This window comes from Drosophila navojoa, chromosome 3, assembly GCF_054131105.1.
Source record: "Drosophila navojoa isolate 15081-1374.11 chromosome 3, UAZ_NAV_1.0, whole genome shotgun sequence".
NCBI lineage: Eukaryota > Metazoa > Arthropoda > Insecta > Diptera > Drosophilidae > Drosophila > Drosophila navojoa.
The window spans coordinates 20,291,625-20,305,819 of record NC_142891.1 but is presented as its reverse complement, the minus strand read 5'-3'; the positions used below and the strand labels follow the sequence as shown (position 1 = coordinate 20,305,819).

General features: G+C 45.0%; 3 protein-coding genes across 3 annotated transcripts; 1 reads left to right on the top strand and 2 right to left on the bottom strand.

Moving 5' to 3' along the window:
- The first annotated feature begins 2,994 nt into the window (after nucleotides 1-2,994).
- Pkg21D (Protein kinase, cGMP-dependent at 21D) lies at nucleotides 2,995-8,996 on the top strand. The gene is made up of 5 exons (XM_030382712.2): nucleotides 2,995-3,262; nucleotides 6,350-6,750; nucleotides 6,813-8,258; nucleotides 8,324-8,509; nucleotides 8,583-8,996. The coding sequence occupies exons 1-5, from the start codon at nucleotides 3,134-3,136 to the stop codon at nucleotides 8,743-8,745; spliced, it is 2,325 nt and encodes a 774-aa protein (XP_030238572.1). The 5' UTR covers nucleotides 2,995-3,133; the 3' UTR covers nucleotides 8,746-8,996.
- LOC115562012 (xylulose kinase) lies at nucleotides 8,950-10,957 on the bottom strand. Its single transcript, XM_030382714.2, has 2 exons — nucleotides 10,842-10,957; nucleotides 8,950-10,744 (listed from the first exon to the last, which is right to left on the bottom strand). Exon 2 carries the CDS (start codon nucleotides 10,711-10,713, stop codon nucleotides 9,013-9,015), a length of 1,701 nt encoding a protein of 566 aa, XP_030238574.2. The 5' UTR covers nucleotides 10,714-10,744; nucleotides 10,842-10,957; the 3' UTR covers nucleotides 8,950-9,012.
- Nucleotides 10,958-11,332: 375 nt separating this feature from the next.
- Nucleotides 11,333-13,469, bottom strand: Gr21a (Gustatory receptor 21a). Its single transcript, XM_030382713.2, has one exon. The coding sequence runs from the start codon at nucleotides 12,796-12,798 to the stop codon at nucleotides 11,461-11,463; it is 1,338 nt and encodes a 445-aa protein (XP_030238573.1). The 5' UTR covers nucleotides 12,799-13,469; the 3' UTR covers nucleotides 11,333-11,460.
- Nucleotides 13,470-14,195: the final 726 nt, after the last annotated feature.

Genomic DNA, 14,195 nt, shown 5'->3' with positions numbered 1-14,195 from the left:
TACTCTTGTAATTGAAGCTTTGTGTTGCTTAGTTATGTCACAGATATACAATGAGAATCCCAAGCCAATAGCACAGGGCATAAGTAAGGCTTCCGAAAGTTTTACTCTGTTTGCATCGACGTGCACAGAGAGCAAAAATCATACTATTATACTTCGGCTCATGTGGTTTGCTGTTTCGAAACGGAGCCGAGAGCAGCCTGAGCGCATTTAGGACAAACAATGATAAAACGCATATTAAAACTATGTAACTATGTTCATCAATCATTTACGATGTGACGGCATAAATTTACCAATATGTGTATACACCTGAGTGCTGCTATATCAAGTATGTAATTTAGTGCTTGACCCAGGGCCTCGGGCATGTGTTCAAACTGTTATGTTTAGATATGAACACGTTAAAGTTATGAGCTCGAATTGCCTTGGCTTTAACACTGAATGACAATTTCACTGCATGAAAAGGCAATTATGTAAGTGGTGCAAGACCTAATACTATTAATTATGAGTGAGTATATGAAATAATTAGTTATAAGTAGTAATGATTTGATTTGAAGAAGTTTTAATAGAAAACTAAACTGTTAGTGCGGGAAATTTTTCTTTAAATATGATTATTATAATTTCTTAGATATATATTTAATATAAGTACAAAAGCTAAACAGTCAAATTTTATATGGCTTTGGAATATAATTGATAAAATTAAAACAGTTATCTGTTAAATAATTTGTTTATTTCGGCTAGTTTACCTGACTAACAGCCAAACTATTTCAAGTAGTCCAGATGGGTAATGCCTGCTATTTATATACCTTTATATGAGTAGTTGAACTTTTTTCATTAAATTTGATGCTGGTTTTTATGGTGTATAAAAAATAGAAGGGATTCAGTGCGCTAGCGAAGTGATTTCATTTATAAACAAGAACTGCAGATTGTATGCATGCAGCTCATTCCTGACTTTAAACTACCTGAATTGCATTAGAAATCAACTGAATGAATCAACTCGTGCTTTTCCTGCCAACTCACAGTTGGCCAACTCGGCAATTAGTTGAGCAGCTGCAGCCAGACAAGCTGTAAACTCACTCAAACAACAGCCAATGGAGTAACATATTTGCAGGTGCTACTGTGCCCGGTGGCAGAGTCTCTTGGTTATCTGTCTATTTTTGCCTCTGTGATTTCGTTACGTAATCCGTGCATTATAGCAGCCTGCACTTAATGTCCTAAAGACTTTTTATGATAGCGTCAAGCTTGGTAAACTGTTATTACCTCAGCTCGGGGCATAGTTCAAATTAGCGCTCATTAATTAGTCGCCCTGCAGATTGACGTTTAAAGTAATGCGACATGTCCCAGGGGCAATTAGTTGCCTCTACAGCCCCTGCCCCGCCCCCCTATAACTACAACTCGGGCACTGTAGACTGTCGTGGCTGCCAGGAGAGGGAGTGGCTGAGTCGTTACAGTTTTGCTTTAGATAATTATCGCAGCTTTTGGTGCTCAAGTGTCAAAGTTTTTCGACTGGAGTCTTTCTCCATTAAATTACGAAATACTATCTCCATCCCTATCGCTCGCTCTCTCTATCTCCATCTCTATCTGTCTGTGTAATAGATCATTTGCAGCATCATTACGCATACACCGTGTGTGTGTGCGTGTGTGTGTCGTTGGCTAATCCTTTGCCTGCCTTACGGCGCCTACAGATTTTTCTATGCTGTCACGTTCCACAAATCGCAATAGCATTTTGCTCGCTAGCACGCACTCACAGCCCACATATATCACTGTCTGTCTCTGTCGCCATCACCCCGTTCAGCCCGCAGATATGAGCACATTAAAGTGGGCCACCGCGAAGCGGATGAAGCGTTGCTCCGGTTGCTGCCATTGCCATTGCCGCCAGCAAATCAGTGTGTCCTTGCCTTGCCTTGCCGTTTGGCATGCTGGCTGGCGTTTTATTTCACTTGCTTTTAGCAGCGCACGCCCCCCTCCCACTCGCTGCCCTTTCGCTGACTGGCTGCTACTGCTGCTGCTGCTGCTGTTGTGTCGTCGGCGAGCGTGTTGCGGTCCGTCTCTGTCGCCGCTTCATAGTGGGCACTATAATTCTATTATGGCTGTAAAGCAATTTTATTTCTGGCTGTTTGTTGGCCCGCGCCTCGTTTAGCTTTCATTTTCACATCTGCGCTGCCATTTTCATTTTCATTTCGCATTTTTACGCTTTGTGCCCGCCTCTGCCCAGCGCCGCGCCCCCTCACCCAGGCCAAAACCAGCCCAGCCCAGGCCATTCCAGCCCATTCTATCCCAACCCATCCCTCACCATTAACCAGCGTAGCTGTCATCATCAAATTACGCTCAGCTTTTGTCTCGCAGTTTTGTTTTAATGCCAAAGCACAAAAGTATCTACTGCTTGGCTTCTGCATTTGCTTATGATGCCCCTGTTGTTGTTGTTGCTGTTGTTGTAATACCCTGTTCGCTTTAAAAGTTTGTGCAAAAGTGCGAGAACTTAAACTTGTGCAAACATCTGAAATGGATTTTTAATTCAAGTCGGGTTGAAGTTCAAGTTTGATCAAATTAATTTTCCTTTTTGATTTTTTAGTAGAAAAGAACTTAAAACTTTTGTAAGCCACTTTAAAGTTAATTTACATAGCTTAATTAATATGAATCGATATAATAATCTATAAAATAATCAGCAATATCGATACAAACTATCGAACATATTGAATAGTCAATTTCTCAATTAGCTTTCGTTCCCCTTACAGGGCATTTGCTATTCGAGCAGTCGTCGAGTTGTCATCGTTATCATTTTATGAACATGCAAATTAAATGCGCCCAACCCCTTTGGTTATCTGCTTGTAACTATCTCGCGCTGATAGCGTTGTCTCTGATCTCTTCGTTTCACACATTTGCAAGCGTGCTCTTTTGTGTGCTCACTCTCTCTCTCTCTCTCTCTCTCTCTCTATCACTCACTCTCTTTGGAAATCACACATACGCCGCGTCGATCGGCTTATAAATTGGGAAGTCAACAGCCGGCAGTCGTCGACGGAACGCGTGCGAAAGCGAATCAAAGCGGGTAGCTAACCAAACTCGTGCATGGCTGCCTGAATGGGACAATTAGCAGTTAATTGGCATTCGATATTGAGCGATTGGACGGAGAGCAGCTGATATGGCCGAGATAATGGAGCCAGATTCGATCATTAATAGATTGAATAACGAGCTGCACATGCTCAAGGAACAGCTGCGAGAACGGGACTGCGAATTGGTCAAATTGCATCGTGAAATACACAAGCTGAAGGTGAGAGAGGGTAGACGAGGAATCCTAAAGAAAAGCGAGAAACACAGATAGAGAGAGAGAGAGAGAGAGAGAGAGAGAGAGAGAGAGAGAGAGAGAGAGAGAGAGAGAGAGGGACAGAGTTGTAGTTAAATAATGTAAATAGGTCATAAAGGGAATATTTGTGATTCTGATATAATATGGGCAGAGTGTGTGAGTGAAAGAGATATACGTAGATAGAGAGAGGGCGAGCGAGAGAGAATACAAGTGATATATAGAGAGCGAGTGCAGTAAAGGAAATTCTTAAAATTATTATTAGTTGTTTTTTTAAATATTGACTTGGGATATGACTATAATCCTGGGTAAAATTTCTTAATGGACGTTCATGAAATTACGAAAAGCCCTAGAGGGCAGCATGGGCGGACAGCTTGATTCTAGATTAGGAAAATGTATCAAATCTGAGAATAATATAAGCTAACCAATGTCTAGACATATTTTATGTTAATAATAAAAATAAACAGTCTGAGTTTTAGATTATAACTTCCATTAAACCATCGGAAAATTGCAAGCCGTAAACAAATTGAAAATATACATAATATGAAAGAGAATTTTTTCACTTTAGAGCCCATGCTGAATATATCATTTAAATTTGAGGCTGTGACAATAATCTTTGCTTTGTTCAGTTCTTTGTCAACTTGAGAGAAAACAAATCAATTCCATTTAATTATCGGAAAATTGCATCATCATAATAGTTGAAAATATGCCATACAATAAGGAAGAGTACTAGAAACCTACTTGAGCCTAGGTCACCAGGGCAAGGGCCAGCGAGCCAAAGGGGCAGATGTCCCTAGTCATTGTGCATCGTTTGTTTGTTTTGTTTGCTGTTTGTTTTGTTTGGTTTATTGTTGTCGAGCCGCAGATAACGGCACAATAACACCAGCAGCAACAATTGGCCAAGCAACGTATTGTGTTGACATTTTTTTTTCCCATCTTTCGCTTCTATTTCTATTCTGTATTTTCAACTAATTCGCACAGATACAGAAAAAAAGTATCTGAAAAACACTCACACACACACACACACGCAGCTTGTATCAATTGCGTCGCATGTCGTTATCTCAAGCACAGCAGCAGCCACAGCCACAGCCACAGCCACAGCCGCAGCTAAGCTCCAGATATCAGACACTATCTGATAGAGAACAGACAATATTAGATATTGTGCATGTATGTACATAGATACCGGTAGCCCTACGCCCTTGTAGCAGTCCGGTGATAACTGGTCTAGCGGTTTTGCGGCTGACATTCAATTGTGCTCGATGTCAGAGAGTCGAATTTTGTGGGCGGAATATCTAGAGTCTTGGAGTAGAGATTGCTGAACAGATAATTATGCTTAATTGGTGTTAACAGCTCAGTAGATATGACCATGAAGTCTGCCGCATAGTGCGAAAGCTGTGAAAATGAATAATCTTCAATTCACAGCTAAATATTCATTCAGACTACAATATCATAAAAAGCTAGCTATACAATGCTATTAATAGAGTCTACATTTAATGGCTCTTCAAATATTTGAGCAATTTGTTGTCGTTGCTTCGAAAAGAGTATTTCCACTTCGGTATTGGGCATACGCCGTTTCTTTCTTGTTAATTTCGTACTTGAACTGCCTATGCGTGTGTGTGTGTGTGAGTGTGTGCGTGCGTGTGTATCTGAATTGTAAAGCTTTTTTATTGAGCTAAGCGTTTAGCACTTCTTCGTGAGATTTTCATAGAGCGGCAACGTAAAGAGCAAAACGTTGCCAGAGAGTTCCCGCTCAAATACAGATACAGATTCAGATACAAAGCTGGCAATGAAGATACAGATACTCTGGGATTTGCTACTGTGCATTGCTAATTGCCGGATCAGCAACGGCATTAGCTTTGTCTGCGCTCGCGAGCGCTGCTCTAGCTGGACGTCGCGTCGTGCGCTTGCCGCCCCTCAGTCTCGCTCATCCCGCCAACATCTACAAGCTGTAAGCGATTTGTGTGCGTGGTGTCTGTGTGTGTGTGTTTGGTGTAAATAAACACCATGGCATATTCCATAAATTCAACGGGCGGCAGCACGCGCCGCGCTCCCGAAGAGAATAAAGCAAATGCCACAAAATAAAAAAAAAAAAATATAAATAAAAATAAGAAATAGTTCAAAATGCATGGAGCTGGAGATGTAGAGTAAAAGATACTCTAGAATTGTAAATAGGGAAGGGAGTTACAGATGCCTAAAACAGTACGAAGGTTTCTAAGAAAATGTTTTTTAAAATTAATTATATTTTATCAAGATAAGAATCTTAAGAATTGTGAAAGGTTTTTTTTTAATATTAATTCTTTTCTTTAACTTTTCTGTAATAAAAGATTTTTATTGTTATATAGCATGTATATTTGAAACAGAAAATTTTAAGGAAGCATTCTTTGTATGATGAAAATTTGTTTCAGTCCTACATGCAAATCGGTTTTCAATGTTCGAGATTTTTACATAGCGGCAATAGGTAATCGGTCAAATGTAAAATAAAACCAATATACCTTTTTGAACCTCATGTATAGGGTATTAAATTTTCGTTATGTTTGACCAATATACCCCCATTCATATGTACATATATGTTGGCTTATAGTGCATACAAGTAGAGTGCGCAGACAATTTTTGAATTGCTAATTTTTATGTAAATAGTCTGTAGAATGTGTGGAGGGCAGGAACTGATTGCCGCTGGAAGTTGCGACTTTTGGCTTATCTAGTATTTTGAGTCATACATATAAATGTATATATATATATATGTATATATTCGAGTTGTGTTCAGATTTTGGCAGTGTTATCTTAACGCCTTGCCATTGTTTTGGGGTCAGTTTTTGCATGCTATTTACGCTAAGTGGGAGATAAGATGTCTGTGAAGGGTGAAGCAACAACGAGTGGCCCACATTGTGCGAAGGTTCCCTCCGATATTTATTGAGAGGCTACAAGAGGGGGGGTCATTGGCTGTTCATTTAAATTGAGTTTCAGCTGCATCACATGTGCCGCTAATTGGAAACTCAATTGGCTGGCGAATTGATTAATCGACGCCTTTCAATTGTCATTCCATGCTGGCCGATGCAGAGCGTGCTGCAGCAAACCACCAGCAGCCATGTGGGCTTGTCCGGCAGCCAACAGCCGCCGGAGCAGTGCGGCGAGGTGAGCAGCAGTCGAGAGCACGAGCATGTGTGCAGTGCCTGCGGTCTGGTTATGCCAGCCAGCAATGGCAATGAAATCCAGAGCCACACAACATCAGCAACAGAAACAGCAGCAGGAGCAGCAGGAGGAGCTGCTGCGGAAACAGTTACAGCCACGGCAACAGCACTGGACAGCACATTAAAAACAGATGCGACCACTTCGGATGAAGTGCGTCCCAAGCCGCTACTGGCGGCCATTAAAAAGCAGGGCGTCTCCGCGGAGAGCTCGGTTCAGTCCAAGCAGCAGTCCTACACTGAAACCATTCCCAAATACGAGAAAGACTACAGGTGAGTGACTCCTGACGAGCTACGAGCCCGATCTGTCATCGATTACTCTTCTATAACCTCAGCGCCAAGCAGCAGATCAAGGATGCGATTATGGACAATGATTTCCTGAAGAACATCGATGCCTCGCAGGTGCGCGAACTGGTGGACTCCATGTACTCCAAGAGCATTGAGTCGGGCGAGTTTGTCATCCGCGAGGGCGAAGCCGGCGCCCATTTGTATGTCTCTGCTGCGGGCGAATTCGCCGTCATGCAGCAGGGCAAGGTGCTGGACAAGATGGGGCCAGGCAAGGCGTTCGGTGAACTGGCCATACTCTACAACTGCACGCGCACCGCCTCCATACGGGTGATCAGTGAGGAGGCGCGGGTCTGGGTGCTGGATCGCCGCATTTTCCAGCAGATTATGATGCGCACCGGGCTGCAGCGCATCGAGAACAGCGTGAATTTCTTGAAGTCGGTGCCGCTGTTGCGCAATCTCAGCGAGCAGCTGCTGGCCAAGATCGCGGATGTGCTGGAATTGGAATTCTATGCGGCAGGCACGTATATCATACGCCAGGGCACGGCGGGCGACAGCTTCTTCCTCATCTCCCAGGGCAATGTGAGAGTTACGCAGAAGTTGACGCCCACTGCGCTGGAGGAGACGGAGCTGCGGATCTTGGGTCGCGGCGATTACTTTGGCGAACAGGCGCTCATCAATGAGGATAAGCGTACGGCCAATATCATTGCGCTGGCGCCGGGCGTGGAGTGCCTCAGCCTGGATCGGGAATCGTTCAAGCGGCTCATCGGCGATCTGTGCGAGCTGAAGGAGAAAGATTATGGGGATGAGGATCGCATGCTGGCCATGAAACAGGCGCAGGCCAACAACGAGGAGTCGTTCGGTGCGCAGGCGCAACAGGAGTTCCCGGATCTGAAGCTAACCGATCTTGAGGTGATCAGCACACTGGGCATCGGAGGCTTTGGTCGCGTCGAGCTGGTCAAGGCGCATCATCAGGGCCGCGAGGACATCTTTGCACTGAAGTGCCTGAAGAAGCGACACATTGTGGATACCAAGCAGGAGGAGCACATCTACAGCGAGCGCAGCATCATGCTCAGCTCGAACTGTCCCTTCATCTGCCGTCTCTATCGCACATTCCGGGACGACAAGTACGTCTACATGCTGCTGGAGGCGTGCATGGGCGGCGAGATCTGGACCATGCTGCGTGACCATGGCTCCTTCGATGACAATGCCGCCCAGTTCATCATCGGCTGCGTCCTGCAGGCCTTTGAGTACTTGCATGCCCGTGGCATACTCTATCGGGATCTCAAGCCGGAGAATCTCATGCTGGACGAGCGCGGCTATGTGAAGCTGGTGGACTTTGGCTTTGCCAAGTATATTGGGAACAGCGCCAAGACGTGGACGTTTTGTGGCACGCCTGAGTATGTGGCGCCAGAGATTATTCTCAACAAGGGACACGATCGAGCAGTGGACTACTGGGCTCTGGGCATACTCATACACGAGCTGCTCAACGGCGCGTAAGTCTGCAGTCGAAAATCAGTGAATCTGAATGAATCTAAGCGTTTCCCGTTGTCCCTAACAGTCCACCATTTACGGCGCCCGATCCCATGCAGACTTATAACCTGATCTTAAGAGGCATCGACATGATCACATTTCCCAAGCACATCTCACGCTGGGCCGTGCACCTGATCAAGCGCCTCTGCCGGGATGTGCCCTCCGAACGTTTGGGCTACCAAACAGGCGGCATACAGGATATCAAAAAGCACAAGTGAGTGGATATGCTAGTGGGGCTAGTTCAGAGGGAACCACTTGAACTAAACAATTGTTGCACTACTCCCTAGATGGTTTCTCGGCTTCGACTGGGATGGCCTGTCCAGTCAGCTGCTGATACCGCCCTTTGTGCGGCCCATTGCTCATCCCACGGACGTGCGTTACTTTGACCGTTTTCCCTGTGATCCCACTGAGCCGCCGGATGAGCTTTCTGGCTGGGATGCGGACTTTTAGCCTTACATAAGCCTCTACCCTGTACCCAATGCACCCACTCTCAAGTATTGTAGAAACTGAATGTATTCTCAGTAAATATCATAGCAGAGTAAGCTAGTCCGTCTGACTGACTGAATGGGAACGTAATTTGGTTCATTGGGTACAGGGTATCTGCTGGTCGGGCGGACTCGGCTAGAATACTCTTGTTTTTCTTTGTTGCACTAGTTTACTTAACTTTGAACTTATTTTGAATAACTAGCAAAGACATCGAATTTTTGTAAGACTCCTTCAAAGTTGTCGTAATAGATATGGATCGTCTTCGAAGCGGGTTTCGTGGATAGCTTTGCTGGCTGCCAGCTGCCGTTGCATTTGTGCGTAACGGTGCTTCAGTGGGGCGTAGATCTTGTCACAGTTAGGAGTTGGCTCGGTCGCCAACGTCAAGTAATCGGGAGAGCTCTGAATGAACTCAGAGTAGCTGAGTTGGGGCTGATTGCCATGGCGTATTTTGCACTTACAGCAATTGCAATTGACCTCACGATACTCATAGAAGGCGTAGCGGGCCCGATAGGCGGCACCCATGAGGCGCGGATCAACGGGCATTTCATGCCGGTAGACGGGCGCATTGAAGACGTCGGCCACAATCTGGAGTATGCTGCTGTTTCTGGAGTGCTCGCCAATGGCAATAATTCGGGTATTGCTGTCTATGCTGAACCCGGTGCCGACGACAATTCCACAATGATGCATCATTTGAGACTCGATGACGGCTCGGGCCTCGAACCGCGGCTCGAATCGCTCTCGTCCAGTTAGTGCCTCGGTAGCTAGCTCAGAGATGTCAATGTCCCAGCGCAGAGTGCCTTGTGCTTTTGGCGTCAGCTCCATTTCATCAAAATGAATGGCGATGTTGCCCTCATTGCCGATGGGCGTGTCGGCCAACATTTCATCGAATTGTGTCCAGCTGCCGTCGGCCACTTCCTGGCAGATTCGCTCCCGCACTAGGCCCCCATTGTGGAACCGAAAAAAGTTCATAAATGTATCGGGAATGGTTGGATGGCACATGGTTTGTCCCTCTTCTTCGGCGTTGCATTCCCTAGTTGGCAGTATGATCATGTCGTGCTGGCTGAGCGATAGAATAATAACATTCTCCTGATCCTTGATGCTGGCCAACATGCTGGAATGGCTGTTGGTGGCCGCAGCGATCATGCAGTCGGGTCTAAACTTCCAGCGATTCACATAGTATTTGTTAATGCGTCCCTGCAGTCGATTCGTGGCAATCGCTGGCATGAGCCGTGATGCTAATTCTGGTGCACAAGCCGCCAAGAGGACGTCGGACCACTCCTTCTCATGTATGTTCAAGAGATTCATTAGCGAGCCGTCAGAGTGGTCAATGGATGCCATGGTTCCAGTCAGCAGCGATGCCAGGAAGCTGCTTATTAGCGATATGCGAACTGTTCTTTGGTATTCGTCCGGATAGGTCACATGGACCTTGCGTATCTCAGGGCCCGTCAAGCCGGCAAATGCGTGAGATCCAGTGATTTTTTTGAGTTTTCTAGCGCCACCAACTGCTTTTTCCATCGCCTTGCACTGAGTGTCCATGCAATCATCATTCACCCAGTAAAGTGAGCGCAAGGTGAAACACTTTTCCGTCAGCTGCTCGTGCAGGCTCTTCAATGCTGTTAGGCCACAGAGCGCACGGAAACCGGTCAGGGACCAATATATGGCGCCATGATGATGCGCTGCACCAGCGATGGCTGCCACCTTATATAAATCGGCGCCCTGTGACACCAGGCAATTGAACAGTATATGCAATGCCTTGATATACATCACGGGATTAATCTCAAATTGATCGAGATCCACGCCGGCGTTGACACCCTTCTCGGTTTTGTATTCGGGCAAATCGACATCATAGCGCACCACCGCACTGTACACCAGCTCTAATTTGGCATTCAGAATCACCGCCTCCAATTTCTCAATGCCCAGGTTGATGCCCATGTAGGTGTTAAGGCTGTAGTCTGGCTGGGCTCTGTGACACATTGCGGTCGGTCCACGGAGAAGTACGCAACGAAAACAAGTTGTACTGAAAATTTAGAAAATAAATAAACTATACACATCTGACATACAAAATCCAAAATTAGTTTAGAGAAAACATGTTGAAAGCATTTAGCGTAGATAGAGGTCGAGAATTATAATAAATAATGAGCATTTTAATATATAACAATAATTAATAATATGAAATGTTATCTGTTTGGCATTTAACTCTAGGTAGTCCGTACGCTATAAAATTTAATGTAAAACAAGCTTAGCTTTAATTAAAGTTTAAAACTGGAGTGTTATATGGGGTTGATGATAATATACGATACAGTCGTACAGTGGAATCCGGTTATTACGATGGTTCTTACACGGTTAAGGCGTTTTCCGAGTATACCGACAATCCCTACAGCGGATTCTACTGTATATTGATTTGTCATCAATAAAACATTAAGGAATTTATGATGATATTTGCCAAAGAAATATCCCTTAAGGCAACTTGAATGCTGACAAGGAAAAATCTAGAACGAAAAACGAATTATTTCATTGAAATTTATTACGTTTTTATTATGTTGGATAAATAAATATAGACATAAATCTTTTGTATAATAAAATCCAAGCCCTTTTCAGGCATATGCACAAATTGAATGCAAGTCGATAATAAATTGAATATAATCGATAACTTTTCAGTTAGTTCTGCTTGATCAAGCCTTAAACTGTTTGTGATCTGCGCTGTTCGGTGATCTTGAACTGCAGCAACACCACCAAATAGGTGGCCATGAAGGAGATGTTGGTGGTGATCAATTCGCGATTGATGTTCGCATAGCCATCGAGATTCATGATGGGCGGATTCTTGTTGATAGCAACCAGCAGCATGTCCACTTCCTTCTGTGTGGCAGTGTCCACGGCAGTCAGATTAATGTTGAGCAATTTGGTCTGGAACTCCATGCCCACTTTGTGTGAGGCATAGTGCGCCTCGTTGCAGATGATGTACAGCAGGCACATGCAGTAAAAGACGATGACGAAGAGCCCCACCTCCTTGTAGGTGGCGCCATGATCGATGATCTCGCTAATGCTGCCGTAGGTGGCAATGATGCTGGTGAAGAAGATCACCAGGCAGTACATGCCATACATGTTCGAGTAGGCGCGTCCCAGCTGCTGCATCATGTGGCTCAGATCCACCCAGAGATGACGATACTCCGTTAGCTTCTGGGCTGGCTTCTCGCCCTTAATGGTGGCCTGCAGTGCATCCGATAGGGCGTGGCTGGCCGTGCCAAAGGCATTGCAGTTGATATACCACAGGCTGCAGAAGCAATTCAGCATCGCGATGATCGGATAGTAGGCAAAGGTGTACCACAAGCGAAAATCGGGCTGGAGAAAATACTGCGACAGATTTATCGCGATGCTGAGCAGCCAGGAGAAGACGCACAGTGCATAGGTAAGCGGATACAGATTCGGGAACACTATGGGCGAGCCCGTCGTCTTGTAGAACTTGTACTGATAGTTCGTCCACATGTTCTTGAAGATGGCCACCTGCGGGCCATGGCGCCAGCTAGCGACGGGCAGCAGAAAGTTCGTGAAGAGCAGACTGATGAAGATGACGTTGTAGATGGCCTCGTCGAAGCGCTTGTCCGGGCTGGTTATGAACTTCTTGACCCGCTCGCGCAGCACCAGCACCACAACTGTCGTCTGGCAGCTGTAGATGAATACGGCCCACATTACCTGCTTGGATCGCCAGGAGTAGCCAGTGCGCGGCATATTTCTCACGGGTGGATTACGATGTATGGGCATGACGCCCATGATTTGGAACAGCACTAGCAGACTTTTGGTGGTCTTGTAGAATGAATCGTGCTTGTCCAGCTCCAGTGGATCATCCACGGTGTCCGGCTTGCGCACGTAAACATCATCGATGGCATTGCCGCCGGCCAGCATCTTGAGCTTCTCACGATAGCGCAGCTCGTCCTCCAGGAACTGTCGCTGATTGGGATTCAGCATGGGCGCCACTTTGCCTTGCGGCGTTAGGCCGCGACTAACCGCCCAGAAGGACATGGTGTGGACAATAGCTTGGAGCCAACACCGATGCCACAATCCTTGCCAGGCTTTTATATGGCTCGCTTCTGCTATTGACTTTTGATTGAAAAGCAAACAAAAGTGCGAATGCCGCCTACGGGGCGTACCGCTATTTGTTTGCTCTCCATTAAATATAGTCCGGCATATCGTATATACATATATATACCATATATAGGCGTCGGGCTGTGTTTGTTGTGGTCATTTGAGGTAGCCTTCTCATGCACTGCCGCGTGGCTATTTTGCTGACAAAGAGCTGAGCGGGCGCCCCCCCGTAATCGGGGGCAGGACATGGCGTGAATAATGCTACGCCTCTGTGTCCCTGTGTCTATGTCACTGTAAGTGTGTGTGTGTGTGTGTGTTTTTTGGGCCAGGGTAGAAGGTATATAGAATGCGCTTAATTTGCCGGAAATGAAAGTTTAACGATGTGTAAATGCTTACGAATGCCCGATAGAGGCTCGCACTAATGACCAATAAAAATGTAGCACCGCTGACCCAATGAATGTAGTTTCGCCCCTTGTCCTTCGTTGTCTGGGTGTGTGTGTGTGTGCTGGTGTGTTTCCGACTTTTGATCCATTTCTGCCTGAGTTATTCAAGGCCAAAGTCAATTCAGAGGCCCGCTCAAGATTGAAGTCAAAATCCATTGAACAGCAGTTGCCACTGAGTCCAGACGCTGACTGGCTGAGGCAGCTGTTTGACAAGGCACACAAACACACACATACAAATACACACCCATACAATCAGCACACACAGCTCGCACACACTTGCTGCACAGTCAGCGAAATTTAAAAATGTGTTTAAAATAGACTTTGCTCAAGTCCAAGCACTTCAAAGGCAGCATTTAATTTTCTCAGGCACTCGCCCAACTGTTGCCCGTTTTTTTTTTCTTTGGCTCTTTTCGTCTCGGGTAGAGTGTATTATAAATTTACCGTTCACTTTGTAACACATTAAAGTGTAATAGTACAATGAATTGAGTAATTAAATTTAATTTTCATTATGCTGAAAATTAGTGTGAAACTAAGATAAGTATAAAATATTTTGGTATTTTGTATCAAATAGACAAATTGCAGTTTTTGTCATGTCATATTTCGTTCTAGCTGCTGCAGATGACACCACTGGAATTTTTGCTTTTATCATTAACAAAATATTCCCTTTTTTTTGTCAATGAAATTTTTTTTCAATTTTTTCTTTTTATACAACTAATATCAGGCAATAACATCAGGCAGTGATGTATAATACATTTTATATTCTCATTGAAATACAATATGGAAAATGGAAAAGTGGAAATGAATTGATTGCTGATAAGCAGATCACCAATTGTTAGCTACTTTTTTTATGAACGTTTTTTAACATATTTTTTGTTTTGTACTGATACTGTA

Coding starts and splice junctions, on each gene's coding strand:
- LOC115562012 (XM_030382714.2), bottom strand. CDS start 10,713: ATGGGCATCAACCTGGGCATTGAGAAATTGGAGGCGGTGATTCTGAAT.
- Gr21a (XM_030382713.2), bottom strand. CDS start 12,798: ATGTCCTTCTGGGCGGTTAGTCGCGGCCTAACGCCGCAAGGCAAAGTG.
- Pkg21D (XM_030382712.2), top strand. CDS start 3,134: ATGGCCGAGATAATGGAGCCAGATTCGATCATTAATAGATTGAATAAC. Junction 6,751..6,812: donor AAATACGAGAAAGACTACAG/GTGAGTGACTCC, acceptor CTATAACCTCAG/CGCCAAGCAGCAGATCAAGG. Junction 8,510..8,582: donor CAGGATATCAAAAAGCACAA/GTGAGTGGATAT, acceptor ACTACTCCCTAG/ATGGTTTCTCGGCTTCGACT.